Raw genomic sequence first — 21,456 nt, forward strand, 5'->3', positions numbered from 1 at the left:
CCCAGCTCTGGGGTTCTCCGCTCACCTCCACCCTCCAGGTCTGAACCAGCAAACATGACAGGTCTCTGCCAATCCCTCTCTTGCACCATGGAAGCCTCACAGACCGATCATGGTGTTTTCTGCTGCTGAGCCCACACACGGCCTCAGAATCCTTCCCAGCACAGCTCCCAAGCAGCCTCAACCAACCAGCTGCAGTGGTCCTCCAGATGAAAGCTACTGGTCACTTGGTGACTTTATGGAATTACTGATAAGGAGCAGTCTGGTTGGAAACTAACTTCAACCCCACCAAAGGTAGCAAAGGTGTCCATGTCAGAAAAGAGGAACACAGCTTTTGATCACATTGGAGATTCTGGGTGGAGGAAAGAAGAGGGGCGGGGGAGTGTGTCTGTAGAATACAACCTGTTTCCTAGCCTACACCCCTTCCCTGCTACCTCATAGTCAGAGGTCAGACCATCCAGTACCCTTGTCCTTCTCCCCATTCCTCCTTTGTTTTGTGTGAAAATGGCTTGAAAACTCCATGTCCCCATCCATGAATGTGTCGAGGGGCTACTCTATGCCAGGCACCATGCAGGCTGCAGGGCCATGGTGGTGGGAAGCACACAGCCACTCTCCTGGACTTCACTGCATCACCAGGCAGTCCAGCACTCATGGAGGACTAGCCCTCATGAGAGTCAGGACAAGCCAAGAGCAGGCTGAGGGCAGGACGAGCATGTCTGCGAGAGCGTGTAACCAAGCTGCCAGCTCTGTAGGACAGGTGGGGCTCAGGGACACCTTTCTTTGAGGACCTGCATCTTGAGAAGAGTGAGGGTAAGGAGGGTAATAAGAAAACAGGACTTGGGCAAGTGCCACCAGGCCTTGTTCAGTCTGCAGGAGTCACAGGAGCCCAGGCGGGTGGGCAGGCTAGAGAGCTGATCACCTGCCCTCCCAGCGGCTGAGGCTCCCATCAAGGTCGCCTCCCAGGCTCTAGGGGAAAACTGTGTCTGCAGGCCAGATTGGAAACAGAGCAATGGTGCCCAGAGAAAGTGGGGTGGGAAGGGCCTGGGCACACTGGACCACAGCACCCCCATCCCTGGCAGTGTCCATGCCTCTCCACAGGGTTCAGCCTCAGAGCAGGCTGGACTTTGGGGTTAAGCCACCAGCCCCAAGGGTTCTCGGGGAAGGCCTGGCCCCTAAGAGATCCCTGCAGGCAGCTCGGGGCTGTTACAAAGTCTCCAACTCCTCGCCAAGGGCCAGGGACTGAGCAGGAGTGGGAGGGTGGGAGGGAGAGGCCAGGTCCTGGACTGAGTCCAGTTCAGGTCCTGCCCTTGTCCCCATCCACCTCATCTTTATTTCAGCACAGTGACTGTTTGCTCTTTCAATTCTTCCTGGAAGACTCCAAACAGCATATTTGCTCAAGAGCTGAGGACAACATTCCAGTCTTAGAGAAGAAGAGTATTTAGGCAAATGCAAACATATGCTGATTTCTTTTCTTAGTTACATTCTTGGCAAAGAAATTATATCACCCAGAGACAAAATGGGACTTTCGAAGGTCCACCCATTCCATCCTGGCACCAGCCGTGGGGCTGCCAACCCTCATCAGTCTCCCACACCCTCTAACATGTTATGGAGGTGGCTGTGGCTATAAAGAGGTAGCACAGGGATCCTTGTGAAGGAACTGCTCTGTATCCTGACTGGTGGTCATAGGAATCTACACATGTGATTTTTAAAATGCATAGCAGTAAATCCACACCTGCAAGAACACGTGCACTACTGAAATATGAACAAGGCCTACAGGCTGTATCAAATCCTGGTTGCAATATTGTACTACAGCTATGCAGGATGTTACTGTGGGGGAACCTGGGTGAAGGGCACGCTGGATCTCCCTAGGTTGCTCCTTATAATTGCATGTAAATCTAAATTATCGCATAATTTTCAAAAAAATTGTTTAAACACTAAACATGGAAACCATTCTATCTCAGGATTAAGACTAGTCTGTTTTTACAGAGCAGTCATAAGAAAACCTGAAGCCATTTCTCCAAAGCCCATTTTTGTGGTTTCCTAACAAGCAAATTATGATTTTTTTCATATGAGAGGTCTTCAAAGAAGCCATGCCCAGCCCTACCCAGTGTTCCCAACCCCCCAACCCCAGCCTGGCTCCATGACACTCAGGGCATTCCGTCCCCTGACCTTTGCCCCAGCCTGGAACCCTGAAACTGAAGGCAGATTGCGATGGATGGAGGCAAGGAGCCAGGAAGGCCAGGCAATCGTCCAGTGTGAAGGGCACTCTTTGGAGAGGAGACCTCCAGGAGGAACCATGCTGGCCAGCCTCCACCTGTGCCAGCATACAGCCCTTTGGATCCCTGCCAGCAGTTTATTAATATTTTATTGAAACCTCTAAGATGATTCAAACTTCAGCCGTCATGATAAAGTGTTGTTGCTAGGCAACTTTATACCTATCTATGGAGCTGTTGTTGCAGCTCTTCCTGACTCATGAAGCTCGAGGTTTGACCCTATCACCTGGAGGCCCACTCAGCACAGACCACCCCCGACCGGTCCAGGGCCCCACCCACTCTCAGGTCTCCCAGCATCTGGCCATCCCTGTCCCCAAGCAGCCCCGGCTCGCCTGCCGGACAACTCACCATACTCGCTGTCGTAGAACATGACGAACTTCTGCCAGCGCAGCTCTGTCACCAGCCTGAGCATGACATCATTGAGGCGGACGGGTGGTCTCGAAGCCAGTGTGTAGGCCTCACCATCGGGGCTGGGGTTCAGGTGGCATGCGGTGCGTGGCGACCCTCCCGGGTTGCGCTGGACAAAGAGGTGTGGGATGTGCATGGCATCCGTGAGGGACTGCAGGGCATTGGCAGATGCACAGCCAGTGGACGTGACCAAGGCCAAAATCCCCTGGGTCATGAGGTCACAGGCTAGAAAGAGAGAAGAGAGAGAGGAAGGGGTCAGCATCAGGGCGATGCTGCACCAGCTTCAACCTGCAGGCCCCATGCCTGGCAGCTCATGCCCGGGACTCCCAAGAGAGGCTGCCTCCCTCCAGGACCAAGAACCATCCTGGGCAGGCCAGTGGCTCTCATAAGCACAGCCTCACTGACATCCTTGGTGAAAATGCCAGCTATACATTCTTGTACCCATTTAACATGAGAAAATAGGAGTCAAAACGGGCAAAACCATTTGCCCTAGGCTAGTCAGGGAAGGATGGTAGAGCACAGATCCATCCCAAATCTGCCTGATTCACCCCAACTGAGCTGTAAAATTAGCCATCCTGTTTCCCACCTAGGACTATAAGCCCTTTAAGAGCCCAAATGTCATTGTGTTGATCTGTGCATCCTCATGCCTAGCCGCAGGCAGAGAATATACTGTGTGTTCTACAACTGTTGACTGAACTGAACTGATTGGGACTGAAGGGACTAAATGGCTTCTGAAAGTCAGAGAGGCACTTACCCAAGAGGACCCAAGATGTAGGAAAAAAATCGAAAAGAAACCCTAGGTCTTCTGGCCAAATCCAAGTGATCCATATCATAAAGATACTGGGCCAAACCCCAGATGAAGCAGTCGTTCCAGAAGGATTATTCAAAAGCCACTTGACAATAACAAAGAAAGACGCTCCCGCCACTCAGGCAGTTACCACGGGTGCGGAGGAGGAACGCAACGGACGCTCCAGCAGCCGCTTCTAGGGCTGACACGCTCAGGGGCTCATCTTTACAAGTTCTCCTGTAACTGCAAGAGGCGCCCCTTGTAGCCACGTGCGTACACTTTTTTGGGACATCAACCAATTAATAGAAAGATGCACCTCCCAACGCTGCAACCCACTGCACCAGTTTTGAAGCAAACATCTCTTACTAATGGTTTATGCGATGGCAAGGATGTGGAGAAGCAGATGCAGTTTCAAAACACAGGCTGTGAATGGCAGCAGGCCATCTGCTGCACACAGCAGACTTTGAACAACTTTTGACAATGCAGTTCTTTCGGTCAAGAGCCCTTGGGTTTATGTAATGCCTCAGATAAGGCTGGGAGAGGGAGAGAAGAAAAGGGGGAACTGACCCCAGGGAGCAAGGCAGTGGGAGGCAGAGGAACATGTGGGAAGGGGAGGGTCCCCCCACACTCTCCAGCAGCAAAGACCGGCTGCCCTCCATGCAAGGGCGCTCGCCTTGCACCTGCATGAGCACCAGCAGGAAGAGAACCCAAATCCTACGGTTCTCTCCTCTTCAAGGCCACCGGCAGGGGGTAGCTAAACAAGAGATGATGAGATCTTGTGAATCTCACAGTCCCCCAGATGCCCTGGCCCCCTCCTACCCCAGCTCCAGTCTGCTGAGTTCTCTCCTAAACAGAAATCCATTGCGTGCCCTGCTGTGCCCCCCCAAGAGCCTAGGGATAAAGTAAAAGCCCACTCCTGAAAGGGTGGTCTTGCAAGCTCCCATGCCTGCAGCCTCATGCTCCTCACCACACCCTTTTCTGCTACATCCCAACCAACTGCCCACCCTGGACCCTCAAACTCACCTCTTCAATCCTGATGCTCACTCTTGCTTCAAAACTCAGACTCAGCATCCCCAGACTGGCTCATAACCCTTGTGGCATTATCCCCCTTCACTGCACTTCCCTGTCATGAGCCACATGTTGCCTGTGTTACTGGCTGGCTCTCCAACTTGACCCCAGGCTCCAGGAGGACAAGGGTCATGCCTGCTGTGTTCACCATCCTTTCCCAGACACAGGCTAAGCCCAGTTCACAATAGCAGTAAAGACTCGTGCAAGAACACCATGCAAGAATTTCCATGGCCCCAGTCAATAATTCCTCTCTGGGTACCTGTCCAAACCGTAGGAACAGCACTCAATCCAAAACCATTCAGAGGACACTATCCATACTCTTGGAATATTGCTAATGATCTAAAAGATGCAAATAGATGAGTGGTTATGAAAGTGCCCCATTTTCTGAAAGTATATATAGCCTTTAAACTAGTCAAGAAGATACTACAATAACATGGGAAAGTGCCTGTCATAAAAAAGGTAGGTGAAAGTGATAGAAAATTGTATGTATTTTATTTTATCAATTAAATAAAACATCAACATGCATGAAAGAAAAACCAGAAGGAAATATTGCAAAATGTTAAAAGTGACTGCAATTTAGAAGAAACCTGAAAGTGGTTTTCATTATTTTCTATATTAGCCAAAATTTTGTGACATAAACAGATAATTCCTTTTAAAAAGAAAAATAATCCTCTGATAATGGATAAGCAGGAAAACTACATAGGAGGAAGGACTATTGTGTGAGAATTGCCTCTGTGCCAAATTCTCTTGGTGTCCTTTGTACATGTGAATTCACAGTATTCTCAGGACATTTGTGTAGAGTAGGTATCATTGCATCCATTTTCCAGATAATGAGATATGAGGCCACACAATGAACACTGCCACAGACATGGGGAAAATGCTTCTAGGAGGTGGTCACGTGAAAATACCAGGGCACAAAATTATATGCTAACTATGATTACAGCTAGGCAGAAAGCACGCCCATGAAAACAGCAAGAGAAAACACTAAAAGCTAAGGCACTATAACAATGCGTGGATATTTTTTCTTATGCATGCTCTCTTTAATGCCAATACAATACATTTATAATCTTAAACAGCAATTGTATAAAATAAACTGTATATCCCTGGGACGTAAATTGTCCAGGAACTCCAATGCTCAATTGTGGAATTGTCCCATCCCAGGACTCCCACGGAGAGTCCTCCTTGCAGCCATCAGTCACTTTTGGCTCTTGTTGCCCCACCTGCCTGGCTCCCTCCCAGGTCATCATCTGTCCCCACTCCATATATGTCAGGTTCTGAAGTGGCAGAACCTCTCTGAGCCTCAGTTTCCCCATCTGGGCATGCATGCCACTGGCTCCTGCCCTCCTTGTCTCATACATACACTTGGTATCCCTGCCCACCCCCCACAAGCCAGCCCCTGCCCTAAGCACTGTCAGGGGGAAGAGCAGGATGACCACAGATCCCATCTTTGAGGAGCTTAGGATCCACTGAGGAGACAGACTCTGCAACTCAACTGGAGGAAAGAGAAAGGAAGCTCCCTGGGACACAGAGGAGGGTAAATTCATTTGTGGTTGGCACCAGGGCCTCAAAGGAAGGAAGGGACTTAGAACCTTTCAGGGTCTCAGGAGAGCAGCACAAGGTGGGTGCAGAGTGACAACGACATATAGCCGGGCTGAACCCTCACCAGCTACCACCTCACCAGGGGTGGTGGGAAGAGCATTCAGATCTCAAGCATTCATTCACCCAAGTTCCAGTTTTGGCTCCTCCGGTCAGTAGCCACACAGCCATGGGCATGTCCCTTTCTCAGCCTCCATTTTCTATTAAATAGGAATAAGAATCTCTACCCAGCAGAGCTATGAGAGCACTGACTTAGGACGCTGACAGCAAGCGCCAATGCCTCACAGTGCACAAGATGCTGAACAGATGTCAGCCTCCTGCCCCTTCCTTGGACATCCCATCTCTCCATCAAAGTCATGCCCAGGATCTTAAGTATTAGTAGTCACAGGCAAGAGCCATCTCGCCCTCCCCGTGGAGGTGAGCACTGCCGGCCCACCCCTCGTGGAGCCACCTGCAGCGTTGTAAGCGCCAGGCCTCCACAAAAAGGGTGGGTAATTAAGGCTGGAAGCCTCTCCCAGGCGCTAATGGAGAGGCCTGATGTGAGTCAATTTCCAATCCACTGTGAATGGCCTGCTAATTGGGGCACTGTTGAAATGATGGTTATTTGGAGGCTTCTAACATAAAAATAATAAGATCAAAATACATCAGATCAAAGCCAAATCAGCTATTAGCTTAATCAAGGTTGTGTGTGATGGGATGTTACACAATGCATGCCCTGGTTGTTGTGACAGATGCTGAACCCCAGGACTGGGACTGGCCACCTGGCCGGAGTCCGGGGCCTGCCCTGGTCACAAGCTGGGACTGTGGGTGAGGGCTGGTCCTCTCTGGGTTACTGGTTGGCTTTCTCTTTATTTCTTTCTGTCTTTCTTTCTTTCTTCTTGGGGGGGTCAAATAAAGATGATGGCTCCCTCTTCACAGGGCTGCTCCATGTGTGCCATGAAAGGTCTTTATATGTGGACAGCCATTCATGCTGCCTGGCACATAGTAGCAACTCAGAAGCCATCGCTACCTAGGATGATGCTCAAAGATGTTTTTACAGCTCTCTAGAGGATAACGGCTTTTGTTATAATTCTTTGCCTCCATATTATATGGTCACAAAGCTGATGTCTCTCTTGATTACAACACAGGCTTGATGGACTGATAAGGGCCCCCTGAGAATGACCCATCCATCAGCTGGGAAAGTAAGTAAAGACAAACTGTAATGAGCGGCTTCCAGCCCCCTCACCTGCACCCTGTGTCCTGGGAAAGTGGAGGGTCCCCACAAAAGAAAGGGCTACTCAGAGCTCGGCATTGGGGGTGCGGGGGGTGCCCAGACAGCATTCCCGATACAACTGCACAATCCACAGTCACATTCCCACCTGCTTCCCTGGAGAAGATGTTCACATCCCACCCATCCAGGCTTTTCCAGACAGCGGACTCTCAGGGGTGGGACATGTCAGGTGAGGTACTGGCCACTTCACAGAACAAACTCTCAGTAACTCTCACCCCAGGTGAGCTTTCTGATTTCCCTGGTTAAAAAAAAAAAAAAAATCAGAGCACAGAGAGTGCTAGTTGCTTGGCCAGGGCCACACAGCCAGAGAGCAAACAGCAAAGAGAACACCAGACCACCAGGCACCTCTACATCCAATGCTGCAAAGAGAAAGTGGCCAGCAGGGGACAGAACCCAGGATTCCAGGCTGACTCTACCCAACTGTCCCTGGATAGAAATCCCCAGGGCACCTCCCGGCTCAGTGCAGGCCCCAGGGAAGGAGTAGGCAGGCAGGAACAAGGCCTGTCTCCCCTGAAAGCAGATCCTTGACTCATCAAGTCACTGGGTGCCTGCAGGTGGGTGCTGGAGGTGAGAAAGGTGCCTCAGACATTGAGGTCACTCTAGGCACCATCACTAATCCATGCCCACTATTCTCCATCCCCGTGGGGATTTCTGGAACATTCTCAGAACAAGGCTGTGGGAAGCAATACCCCAGAAGGCATGTGTTAGAAGAGACCCACGGTTCCTGGTGCCACCCCCAATCACAACACTGGCCACTGCCAGCTCAGCCTTTCCCTCTGTCAGGTGCCCTGGAGGCATCGCTCCCCAGGCTTGCTCACCCAGGAAGAAGATCTGCCCATGCAGCCCCTGCAACTCTGAGGTCCCAAGCCCCCTCAACCGGCAGCTCCTATGTTAGCTGGCCCCTGGGTGCCACCTTAAAGAACAGCAGGACATTTCCAAATGGATGAGGCAAGAGAGAGCCTCCACCTGGGGAGAAACAACCTGATGCCCTAACCTCAGAGGAACCCAGCAAGGCTCAGCTCCTCTCCACGGGCAGCAGAAAAAAGAGCCAGGCTCTGGGCAAACCCGGGCTCGGCCCTGCCTGCCCAGAAGGAATGGTCTCTCCCCAAGGGAGTCCAGCACCTCTGCCGCCCCCAAGGCTGCTCCACGAGCCACCTCGTTCCTCCAATAATCTTAACCTCCACGAGCACCCACCTGCCCCCAGCCACCCTCATTATCTGTACTCTTCCTTTCTTCCTTTAAATGGGAAACAGCTTTATTAATATTTGAATTCCAATGGCTAATGCTTTAAATTAAGGTAGCATTTATAAATACTTTAGAGCTGATAAATAATTGACCAAATTTAGTATTGTCATAACTCACAGTAAATTATTGATCTATGGAGAATAAATACGTTTCATCTTTTATTAAGACATTTAAAAGGTAACCAAAACCATAAAATGTGGGGGGGATGGGTGGTGGTGCTGTAAGAGGCCAATGCTAGAGCTCGGGCCCTGGAGTGAGCTGGCGCTCCCGCCCCTCCTGCAGAAGACGCCTCCCTCCAGAGCACAGGACACACACTTGACAGGCATCCATCCTGTCCCACAGACTGTGTTTCAGTGATTCTCTGCCCACCTTCCAACTTCCCAGAGACCTGCAGCAACCCTACCTCCTGCCTTGGAGCCTGCTTTCCTCCTCTCCAGTCACTCCATTACAGAATCCCTCTCTTTCCTTATGTAGCCTGGCTGCTGAAATCCCAACTAGGAGTCAACTCAGGGTGGATCAACCTGCCCACGCTCCTCCACACTGCCGGCAAGCAGTGCAGGGCCACAGAGAGTACCACGCACCTGGCAACTTGGTGACCTTGGCCACATGGCAGTCACCCACCTCAGCAGGGCTCCCCACGCTGACACATCTCTACCACCTCCCTCCCTGTTCTTCTTGAACCACCCAGGTTTATTCCCCAAGTTCAACGAATGACTTACATCCTTTTTCATGAATCAGAAGCCATCATCACAAGCTATCTCGCATGACTTCCTGCCTCCAGAGCTCCACACCTCCCTGTCTGTGCTGAAAGCTCAAGAGAAAAGTTTCTCCTAAGGCTGGTCCCTGCTCCTGAGCTCCGAAGCCTCCCTCCTCTGGCCTTTTCCCACACCCAGATCCATCATGTATACCCTCTCTTTATGGAATCATCAACCTTCCTTGCATGTTTGACCCACCCCACTGAACACTAAGCCCAGCCCTATTGAGGGCTCTACCGTTATTTCTCAAGCCCACAAGGCTCCCCCTGGGGTCCTGACCCCCACCCACCCATCTGCCTGAGTTCTCCACTTAATGAGTCCCTTGGCAGCTCAAATTTGATGCATCAACACTGAGCTGCCTAGGGTGTGAGTCTGTTCTTCCCGGTCTCCCAAACTCAGTAAAGTGGTGTCCTATCCACCCACCAGTTCCTAACCCTTCTCTCTCACTGGCCCTCTGCACCCAAGCCACCACCAGGCCTGAATGCTTTATCTCCCAAATATATCTTGAGCCTGTCAACTTTCCTCCACTCCACTGCCATCACCTTGGTCCAGAACACTGACACCTCTCCAGTGGACCCTTACACCTCCAACCTCCCCACTTGTCCCAGATGGACACACTGTCCATTCTACACACTAGTGGACTGGCCTTTATAAAGCACCAACCAGACAGTGCTGTCCCTGCTTAAAATCACATGAGCTTCCCACTGGCCTTAAAACAAAACGCACACCCTAATGGGACCCACAGGCCCAGCATACTCCACACCCTATGCCCTGCGTTCCAGGTAGCAGGCCTTTGTGCAGTAACTCAAGCGTCCCAAGCTCTTGCTCACTGTCAGGACTCTTCCCACACTCTCCCCACTGCCTAAAGTACTTCTGCTACGTCTGTCTGGCTAATTCTCCTTCTCCTGGGTGCTGGGTGGGTAACCATCATTCCCTCTAGATAACCTTCCACACCGTCCCCAATCTTCCCTCACCATGGCTTGCCTTCATGGCACTAACAAACATTTGCCATGTTGGACTATTTTGTGTGGTCTCATTCTGCCCATAAGCAGAAGCACCTTCACTGCTTACCCGCCCCCCTGACCCCCAGCACCCAGCACAGCACAGCAGAGCAAGAAACTATGTAATCTGTGGCTCATGCCTGTAATCCTAGCACTTTGGGAGGCCAAGGTGGGCGGATTGCCTGAGCTTGGGAGTTTGAGACCAGCCTGGGCAACATGGTGAAATCCTGTCTCTACTTAAAAAAAATACAGAAAAATTTACTGGGCATGGTGGCCCATGCCTATAATCCCAGCTACTCGGAAGCCCAAGGTATGGGAATTGCTTGAACCCGGGAGGCGGAGGTTGCAGTAAGCCAAGATAGTGCCACTGCACTCCAACCTGGGCTACAAAGCAAGACTCCGTATCAAAAAAAGAAAAGAAAAGAAAAGAATCCTCCTAACAACTCTGGAAAATAAGCACAACTGGAGTCCAGATTTCGTGGGTGAGACACAAAGTTTTCAAACTTGCCAAGGTCTCACAGTGATCATGTTCACCAAAAGGCAAAGCCATATCCCACAATTTGGAGAAAGGGAGCCAGTTCCTTAAAGCCGACACTCCTTCTAAGGAGGGGTTCACTGAGAGTTTGCAGAGAACCAAGGGGACAGTGGGGAGGGAAGAGGTATGAGCCTGAGGCCTGGCTCAGGCAGCAGCAGCTGTGCAAGTATCTCACCAGGAGTACTACCAGGCTGGGAGCCCCAGCCTCTCTGGCCTCAAGCTCAGCCTAGCCCAGAGAGGCCCAGGGGAGCAGAGCCGAATGGTCCTGAGGAATGACGGACTGTCGTCCAGGGCAGGTGGGCAGCTCATGCAGTCAGGATGCACGAAGCAGACCAGGAGGGTGGGGAAGAGCTGGCAGCACCATGGGATCTCTGGGGCCTCATTCCTCTAACAATTAATGAATCAAAACCAATTCCCTGCTCCTGCAGATTGGAAACACAGGGAACACTGGGTGGGATCATGCTCGCTTATTTATAGCTCTCCATCTCCTCATTAATGACTTTTACTGCTCCGCCAATGAAACGTTAGGCTCCCCAGCCAGGATTCACATGGAAGCCTACACTGTGAAAGTTAAATCAGGACAGTGATGAGTCCTGGGCATGCCTGCACGGAGCGTCTTGGAGAACCTCGAAAGCAATTGAGCAATGGGGCTTCCTGAAGCACTCCCAGGAACCCAAGCCCATACAGCTCCTCCTGGGCTCCCCCTCAGCCCCAGGCCAGCCCACAAGACGTCACCTCCTCACTCTGCCTTTGAATGTCTGTATTCCTCCCTTATCAGCCAACTGGTCTCCCTGCCTCCCAGCCCTTCTTTCTCCAACCCACTCTACAGACCAAAGTCAGTGACAAGCATGCCCTTGAAATATTAGCCATGCTCCCCACTGCAAGTGATCAAAGTCCAGTTTGTGAGATACTCCACCGCTCCCCAGCTCCACACATCACAATGGCACCAGTGTACTTGCCAACCTTCACGTGCCCCATGCTCTCTACATGTAGACATGCCCATTCTAATCTCTATCTTTGCACGTGCTGATTCCCTTTTCCTGAAATACTCTTCAACCCCTACTTTGCCTTTCAAACTTCCACTCATTCCCGAAAATCCACCTCAAATGCCTCTTGCTCTTTGGCATTATTTGACTTTTCCCCTGCTAGGCAAAGTTAACCATTCCTTTTCCTGCATGTCCAGGAATACTTTATCCTAGCACACTTCTATTGCATATATATCATATTATCTCATGCTTAATCCCTAAGGTCACAAGAGGAGGAGCTGAGGCTCATGGCTTTGTGTATCTTCAGGGTCAGGGCCTGAAGCAGAGATATTCAGAAGATATGGAACAATTGAATGAGCTGAGTGAAAGCACAGAAACATCCATACTAGGGAAATCATTTGAAATATCAGTGTTTCAAGGTAAACGAGTAAGTCAGAGAATCAATGGGATGGGACTTATGTTAGGAATGAGGCAATGGAAAATTCTGTCTTGTCCAAGACTAGAGTTAGCCTTCAGCGCACAATGAGAAAAGATCTTGGAATATGGGGCCTCCTACACTTGGTTCAGAATCCAGTCCCTGCATGAATGAGTCAAGAGTCCTGGGCAATTCACTTTATCTAATTCTGTCCAAGAAGGAGGGAGTGGTTCGGGGTCAGAAAAGGACAACGAGAAGCTTGGGAGAAAGCAACGGTGCTGTCCTGGGGCTGGCAAAGGAAGGGAGAGACAAGCAGCCAGATGTGAGAACCCTTGGTTCCATGGGGCCCCAGGCAGGACAACTCAGGTCCCAAGACTATGAAGCACAGCTGGCTCAGAGAGGGTGGAGACTTGGGCAGCACAGGGAGCTCTCTGAGGAGCTCGGCTATGCCCAGGACATAGACTAAGGGGGAAAGAAAGGGACAGGTGTGGCCACATCCAGGGAAGGCTGGGGCCAGAAAAGGATCCCTAGGGTAACCAAGAAGGTGCTTCCAGCTCTGTTTAGAAAAAGGCTGAAAAAGAGGATAAGGTTATGGCAGTGCTCAGGGTGGGGCAAGGACATGCCTTCTGCTGCAGACAAGTGGGAGAGGAGGAAGGGAGCCGTGCCAGGGCCCACTCAACTAATCACTGAACCGCATGGCCTCCCTGGGAAGTGGGTACTACTACCCCATTCTAGACAGGAGGAACAGGAGCAGAGATCCTAGGTTACAGCATTGCCTAAAATCACAGGGGAGCCTGGGTTCAAACCCTGAGCTGTCTCTGATCTCAAAGTTAAGGGACCAGCCCAGGAGACAGTCAGGCCACCGTGGTAGCTGTGTGCCCTCAGGCAAGCCACTTAACCTCCCTGAGCCTCTATCCCTCACCTGTAAATGGATAATAAGAGTCCCACCTCCTAGGGCTGACATGAGGATTAAATGAACTAATTCATATAAAAAGTTTAGAATAACGTTTGTTACATAGTAAGTGTTCAAAAAAGGATCAACTTCTGTTGTTATTCACAGCCCTCTCATATGGGATCCTGTTTTTAGAGACTCAGCCAAGTAGAGATTGGAGGAGCTTGGGGCCAATTCCTTCATTCAGTCTGGGCGGGCAGAGGTAGTCTCAGCACTGTTGAGCAGAAAAGCTCTTGGTCAGACACCAATCATGGCCTGGCCCTAGGAAAGAGGCAGCCGGCTTCCCAGAAATTCCACATGCCTGTGGGTTTGGTGCTCCTGTAAGCAACACCTCGTAAGCAACACCTCTCCAGAAGTCACTGGGCCATGGGAACAGAGAATGTCCACTGCACTCTAAAACAGGCTCAGGGAGGGAGCTACACGGTGGTCTCTCCTCCTGCTGGCCTTTGGGCCAGCTGGTCTCCTGGTAACAGACCACTGAGAAGCCCATGAAGGCCAGGTCTGAGGAACCGGAGCCTGCAGTTAGACTCCTATGGACAGGCCACACCACAGAGCCTGCCTCAGCCCTCCCTGCAGCCCCGGGCCACCGGGCCTGATCCTGTGTCCAATTCTCCCCTACCCCACCTGCATTTGTCTCCTGAAAGACAAGAACATCCAGACAGCAGGCTCCAGCATCCCTCCCAGATGGAGAACTGAGGCTCTGTGAGGTTTCTGGCTCCCCCTCTTCATCTCAACCTATGTCTGACTTTTGTTTTTAGCTTTCTCTGGCTCTCTCATTCTCCTTATCACTACTTCTGACTTTCTGAGTCTTGGTTCTGTGTGTGTGTGCTTGTGCGCGTGTGTGTGTGTGTTCATGCACGCACCAGCAAAGGTATATGCAGGTGTATGGGTGGAAATTACTCCCCCCACCGCAGCCTATGTCCTGCCTCCCTGGTAGGGCTGACTGCTCCAGAGCTCCTGTCTGTGCCAAAGCTCTCGTCTCCACCCTGCATTTGGAAGCTGACCAGGATGCCCCCTGCTAGGCCCTCAGCTGTCTAGTCTCTCCCACCCCAGGTGATTCATGCAGCAGGAGCAAAACTCACTCCTTGGCCAGCAGCCCTTCTAGGAAAGGTTGGAGTGGCCCACCCTGCCAGCCTAACCAGCCCCAAGCCCCAGCTCCAAGGCCTTGCACTAATCCTGCAGCATAGCCAGCAGACTTCCCAGGGCAACCTCCAGGCTTCAGGATATAGCGCAGGGTCTGGAGGCTATGCTGTGTCCTCATCTCTGCACCTGCTGTTCCCCTGCCAGAAGCTCACTGTCCCCTGTTGGCCCCTATCTACCTGGTGAATCCTTCTCATCTACCCAGACAAGTACCTCCTCCTCTCCAGGGACCTTCTTGTTTACCCACAATCAGGACAACACAGGCCCTTCCTCTGATGTCACTTTCTGCTTTATATGTGATTGCAGCTCAGTGTCATTGACTGCTCCTTGGTCCCTGTCACCACCTGCACTGAGCACCCTCAGGACTTGTGTCTCCCTAGCACCCTGCATGGAGTGGGACCCCCAGCTCTGGATGCCTTGGAGCAGCAGGCAGCAACAGGACAAAGCAGGATGTACATCATCCTGGCCTGGCCCTGGTCCACCCACTATCGCCAGGACAGCCCGAGACAGCTGTGCTCACCAGGCAAACCATAGGCAATGGCAGCCAGTCATCACCCTGTGGGTCTGTCTCTGGGGTAAAAGTCACAGGGATGCCCACACTCACCTCGCTCCCTCTACAACTGCCTGGGCAGGTCAGGTGGGAGTGCATGCAGCCCTCTGTGCCGCTCCCTGGCCTGTCACCTGGTGGGGACCAAGACAGAAGCACTGGCCTGAAGCCTGCCAATGGGCAGGTCTAGCCCATTCCCTCAAGGGGAATGTGCCACCCCTGCACCCCCAGCTGCTGGGCTCTTGACCCAGAACCCCCAATCCATCGTCCACCTTTCCTGACTCCATTACCAGGGGACTGTGCCCACCCTCCAGCATGAGTTCAACGCTGCCAACTGCCCAATGGCCCTTAAACCAGGTATTTGGGCTACAGGTCCCTCTTCAAGGGCCATCCCTCCACAGACGCAGCCCCTCCCTCACTCCGCCCAGCCTAGTTGTTTACTGACCTTGGCTGCCAGCAAGCCCCCAGCATGCCTTGCAGCCAAGCCCAGGGAGATGACCTATGAGGGGCAGCACCCCCGCTCCCCTTCTCCCTGCTCTGCACACTACTCCCCTACAGCCCTGGTCAAGTGTGCCCCCCCGTCCCAGAGTGAGGGCAGGAGGGAGAGAGCTGGGGTGAAGCTGGGGAGGTAGTGGGGGTAAATGGAGCGGGTTCCCCCATCCCAGGTCCTTTCTGTTCTTTATATCTTTCTTGTTGTGATTCTTATGTGGTCAAGTGCAAGTGGACTGTTGTCCACATTTACTGGTCAAAATGCTAACTCCAGGGGACTGTGAACAGAATGAGGAAGAGGCAAAGTGACACTACAGAAGCTGAAGGCATCTCTCACAAACTAACTCTGTCCAGCCAGTCCACAGATGCTCCCCCTGGGAGGCAGCCTGGGCTGTGCAAAGAGAATGGACTTGGCAATCACGAAGCCCAGGCCCCAGCCCACCTCTACCACACAGCAGCCCGGAGCCTGGGTTGGTCATGCCTCATGCCTTATTTTGTAAAATGGGGGGAGGGCAGAGAAGAACAGGTCATGGCACCTGCACCACACACAGATGTGAAAATATAGCCACTGGCACAAAATAGATCTTGAATAAGTTCTAAAATGCTAATTCCTCCTCCTCGGGAAGTGTTCATTCATTCATTCATTCATTCATTTACCAATCAAGTGCTAAACACACTCCTTCTTGGCCCCTTTGAAACTAAAAGCCACATTAGTGCAGAGGACGCCCAATGACACAAGAGAAAGGAGGCTCTCCAGAACTCTCAGAGAGAAGGACTGGCCCAGCGGTAAGAGGATAGGTTCTGGCACCGAACTACCCGGACTCGAATCCCTGCTCTGCACCTTACTGCTGTGGGCAAGTCACACCTGCTCCATGCCCTACCCTGAAAACGCGGTTATGATAGTCCTGACCTCATGGAGTAATAATGAGAGTTGAGTTAGTACTGAGGAAGCACTTTGACCAGCACCAGTAAGTACAGGTAACTTACCACCCACTGCAAGAAGAGTGAGAAGAAAGCAGCCTGGCCAGGTTCAAACTCAAAACCAAGCTAGGAGAGTGAGGTCTGGGCTGATGGTCAGACGCCTGGGCATGTCCAAGGCCATCCTCTGCTCATCGGTGCCATCTCTGAGCAGGATGCCCAGGTGCAATTCTGCAGGTGAGGGGTGAGGGGTGCCACACCCAGCCTGTGTCCCACATGCTGCTGGAGCTCTTCTCATTCACCCCAAGTTTTGCATGGGCTTTGTTTTCCAACACCTCATCGCCGTCCTAACAGCCAGCATGACAGCACACAGCCTCTGAAGTTGTTGACATGAGGCCTGTTTTAGAGAATGAGTCAGCCAGGTGTCGGGGGTGCACCATGCACCCAGCACCAGCATCTGAGGGGACCACCCTGGGGGCAAGGGTCTCTCAAGATGGAAAAGTGGATACAGGTGCTGGCTGGCCCCCAAAGCCAGCTTTCTCAGCTTGACCAACCCTGCGCCTCCAGGAGGAGGCAAAGCCATCACGACATAAGCCATGGCCAGCACCTCCCTGGCCATTCAGGCTGGCCCTGCTCCTAATATTTTCTGAGACAGAGCCCAGCTGGCCCTGGGACGTTACCATCTCAGCCCCCAGGTGCTTCAGAGCAGTCGGGGAGAGAAATCGGAAATCTCCTGCAGCCAGCAGGGATGAGAGGGGCTCTTTGCCAGTGATAATGAAAATTTTCACAGTAGCAGATGCTCGGAGAAAATTGAAAAATAATACAACAAAACTCACAAACCAGAGAGGAACTTTAGAGAATCCTGGTCGGTGAGGCTCCATCTTCCCACCAGCACATTTCTAGCCATAATAGACAGATTGGGAGCCACATTCTCCCAGCAGGTTATCAAATTGCCTCCCGGAAACCCCCCACAAATCTCCCCAAGCACGCCGTGCTGGGAACACAGAACTGAGGCAGATCCCAGCACAGGCCCCAGCAAAGGCTATCTGGAGAGGAAGCCAGGCTGTGGGCTGGGGAGTGGTGGAGGTCTGGCAGGTGGAGTGTGGGTGGACAGTCATGTAGCCTGGGGTGTCAAGGGGGCTTCACAGAGGACAGCAGCTGATGCTGGGGCAGAGAAAGAGGACAACCCAGGCCAGTGGCTGCTGTGAGCCAAGGCCCAGCACCCTCCAGGAATGGCCCGCTCACACTGGGGTGAGAGGTTGGGTGATGGCTGTTAGGAGGAAAGGGAGGGTGGAGTCCCCAGAAGTCTTTGGATGATCAGCTGAGGGGCTTTGTTTTGATCCCAGGAGCAGCAGGGAGCCTTGAAGGGTTTCGGAGTGAGGCAGGACCTGCTCAGAGCTTGCTTCTGGGAAGGTGGCCACAGGGAGGATGCAGCCAGAGGGCTGGAGGTGGAAGCCCCCTCCCCCTCCTCCTCCTTCTCCTCCTCCTCCTCCTCCTCACCCGGCAGGAACAGGGGTAGGGAGGGCAGGGGGTGGGAGGCAGCAGGAACAGCAACAGGGCCATCACAGAAACAGGGGACAGAGCCAGCTAAAGCATGGGGGGAAGAAGGGGACAGGCCAAGGACAGACACCAAACCCCAAGAACCCTGAAGCTGGCAGGACTAGGGAAGGGCACCTACCACCCGGTGACCCCCGAGGGTCCTGCATGCCATCTCATGGCATCCTCCCAGGCCTAGAGGGGGGGCCACCCATTTGCAGAGGGGGCACCTGAAGCTTGGCGATGTGAGCCCTCTTGCCAGGTATGATCCACTGCATGGCTAGTGGGGAGTGAGCTAGGACAAGAACTCAGGGCTTCCATGGGGCACACTCTGCCCACCCCAAGCCTGGGCATCCAGGTGCCTCCCAGCCCAGGGGGAAGGCGTGGTCAGTCCTTCAGCCTCCAGTCAGCACCTTAGCTGCCCTCAGAGGCTTGAGGGACTTGGTGCCATCTGAGTGCCCAGGGAAGGGGTGGTGGGAGCAGTGGGTCAGGTGGGGAGGAAAAGCAGGGCCTTCACCCCACTCTGTCCTGAAGAAGCCCCATAGAAACCATGCATGTTGCAGGCCAGGCTGAGCTTAGGGGCCACCCAGCAGCTGGGGAGCACGCCTGTTCACTGAAAAATGGAGGGGCCTCTGAAAGACGCACCCCAGGAGAGGCAGCCTGGCAACCCAGGGCAGTGGAGCTGTAGGAGCCCCTAAGTGCCAGGGCCAGCCACTGGGACAGATCAGATCCAAGACCTCTGAAGGGGAGAAGGGGTGTAAGCATGGGCAAAACTGCATTATACCATTCCCCAAGTTGGAGTGGACACAAGTCACAGAGCCCGAGCACTTCCCTGGAGCCCAGCTGAAGGGGGGCAGGGCACCCCCTTCCTCACCACACCAAGCCACAAGGGCACTAGGGCCACAGTCAGGCAAGGGATAGGAGTGTCAGGTGCACACCCAAAACAGCACCGTCCCCCCCTGGGGTGACATGCGAGACTGCATCCCCCCCTCCACAGCAAGCTCAGCTGGGGTCATAGGGTCCCCACCCCACTGTGAACTATGAGCTCCTGCTGGCTGGGAGAGAAGCCTGGGCATGTATGCTCCCATGCCACTGACCTGCTTCTGGGGAGCACTATGGTACACCAAACCAAGGCAGAGGGGCTCTGAGAATCCCCCCAAAATACCACATACTGCTCATTGCTCTCTGCATTCCCTAAGGGCCTTTTTCTGCAGGGAAAGTGGCTGAGAGCAGGATGGCTAGGTCTGGAGGGCACAGTAGGTTGCTCTGGTGCCCAGCTCCAGCCCTGCCCTGCGCATGGAAGATGGTGCTCCCTTTCTCCACCCCCTGCCCAGACACCTTCCCTGGAAAGAGACAAAGAGATGACAGGCAGGAGGACACAGCTGCCAGGACACACACCAGAGAAGGAACAGGAAGCTGCGGAGCTGTGGCTGGGGGCTTGGCCCCTCCAAATGCCCTGCCTGGCACGCATGCAGGCACACCACCCACAGGCACATGGCCCCCAGCACATGCACACATGGCTGCTGTGCGCTGAGGAGGCATTCCCATGATGGTGCAGGGAGCTGTCCCAGTCACAACCAAGGCCACTGAACCTCTCAGGAGATTTGGAGGGATGATTCCAGGCAGTTCTGGAGGTATGGGGAGGGGCTCTGAGGCCTACCTCTGCAGTGTCTCCAACAAGGGCAGCTCAGCTCAGGCTTTGAGGCAGGGGTACTCCCTCCCTCAGGCCCATGGGAGTGGGCAATCCCCAGCCCAGCTTGGGTCTGCTTTCCAAGAAGTGACTGAGGTAGCACAGACAGCAAGTGACAACTGCATGCTGTGTCTATCACAGACGAAGGACCAGCAGGTGATAGACCAGGGACCAGCAGGTGATAGACCAAGGACCAGCAGATGACAGACCAGGGACCAGCAAGTGATGGACCAAGGACCAGCAGGTGATAGACCAGGGACCAGCAAGTGATAGACCAAGGACCAGCAGATGATAGACCAAGGACCAGCAGGTGATAGGCTAAGGACCAGCAGGTGATAAACCAAAGACCAGAAGATGACAGACCAAGGACCAGCAGGTGATACACTGATATTCCAAGTCACATGAAAGAAGGAAAACCTTCCTGGGATGCCAGGCACATGTTCCCTCCAACTGTACTCCGGTTTCACCCCCTCCAACCTCTTGAACTCCCGGAATCCCCACCCTCCCAAGCTCCCACCCCCGACACTCCCAGCATACACAGATGCACACACCTATTTTCTGCATCTGCTTAAGTCACAACAGCATTGGTTGAAGGAAAGTGTGCTGACTGGCTAAGTGAGCCCAAGTGTCCACACCTACCCAGGCAGAGCCTTACCAGAGAGGGGTAAGCCTCCTCCTCCCCCAGTACATTCTTGAAAGGTGGCCCACACTCCATTCAGCTCATGAGAAAAGAGACCAACCCAAGGCTCCTGGGCTTGGGAGTCCCCAGAGGAGAACAAAAGGAGTCCCAGGCATGAGGATGCTGCCACCCACTGCCCTGCCACAGCTGGATCCATGGCTGCTTCTGCTCTGACAGGTTCTCATGGGGACTGGGCAGGATGGGATGTGGGGAGCACAAAAATAGGGGAGACGCACTCTACTCTCAAAGACCCCAGCCCAGATGGCAGCTGTCCTGCACCTCCATCAACCCGTAGGGGCTCTAGGAAGCTAGAGGAAGGTGTAAGCTGAGGAGACAGCCAGCTGCTATCCTTAGTGCACCCAGGTTTCACCTCCCTCTACACAGCCATCCAGAGCACTGGCCACTAAAATAAGCCCAGCCATTGTCACACCAACCACCAAGCCCATGGCTCTCTGTCCCTTCCTCCTCACCCTTCAAAGTTCAATTCAAGTGCCCCTTCCCCCAGGAAGCCCTTGAGATTTTCCCACCCTCGCAACATCCAGAGCTCAGCTCAGCCGGGGCATTATCACTCTGAATCATCACCCTCTGCCTCCACCACCAAGCTGTGAGCTGTTGGAATTTAGGAACCGTGTTGAGGCCACTTCAGGGTCCCCAAGGCACAGGTGCCGGAGGAATGTTTACTGAAGGAGTGAATGAAACTATTGCATTAGATCAAGCCCAGGTGCAGAGGACTAGTTTCACATAGAAAGCATCGATTTTGCCCTACGGAATCCTGACTCCAGTTTTCCAGCAGACAACCCTGGTGTGAAGACAGAGGGGCGGGAAGGAAGGTGGGGGCTGACATTTCCCAGCCCCTCCCAGGCCGGTGGGGAGCTGAATAGCTCAGTGACTTGTCCAGGAGCCCGAGGTAAACCACAGACTAAGAGCCAAGAGTCATGATTCACTACTTGCGTTTCTCCAGCCATGACACCAGCAAAGGAAACTGCCCAGGATGAGCTCAGCACTTTTTTGCCTTAAATGGTTGAGTGTTTTTTAAAAGGATATAACACCACGGGAAGCAGTACTCAAGGCTGAGAATTACGAATATTTATAGCGTTTAAGCATAATCGTATTCAGATGAGGACTATATATTGCTCACGGCAATTTGCACTCTTCTCAAAGCATATATT

General features: G+C 52.9%; 1 protein-coding gene across 4 annotated transcripts in view; it reads right to left on the minus strand.

The window, feature by feature from the left end:
* GRID1 (glutamate ionotropic receptor delta type subunit 1) overlaps nucleotides 1–21,456 on the minus strand; it is a 777,975-nt gene that overhangs the window by 615,313 nt on the left and 141,206 nt on the right. For all 4 annotated transcript variants that reach the window (XM_063607779.1, XM_034931017.3, XM_034931018.3 and 1 more), the window contains exon 3: nucleotides 2,619–2,903. In XM_063607779.1, the coding sequence (XP_063463849.1) occupies nucleotides 2,619–2,892 (274 nt within the window). In that variant the 5' untranslated portion in view covers nucleotides 2,893–2,903. The remainder of the gene's footprint in view (nucleotides 1–2,618; nucleotides 2,904–21,456) is intronic.

This window comes from Pan paniscus, chromosome 8, assembly GCF_029289425.2.
Source record: "Pan paniscus chromosome 8, NHGRI_mPanPan1-v2.0_pri, whole genome shotgun sequence".
NCBI lineage: Eukaryota > Metazoa > Chordata > Mammalia > Primates > Hominidae > Pan > Pan paniscus.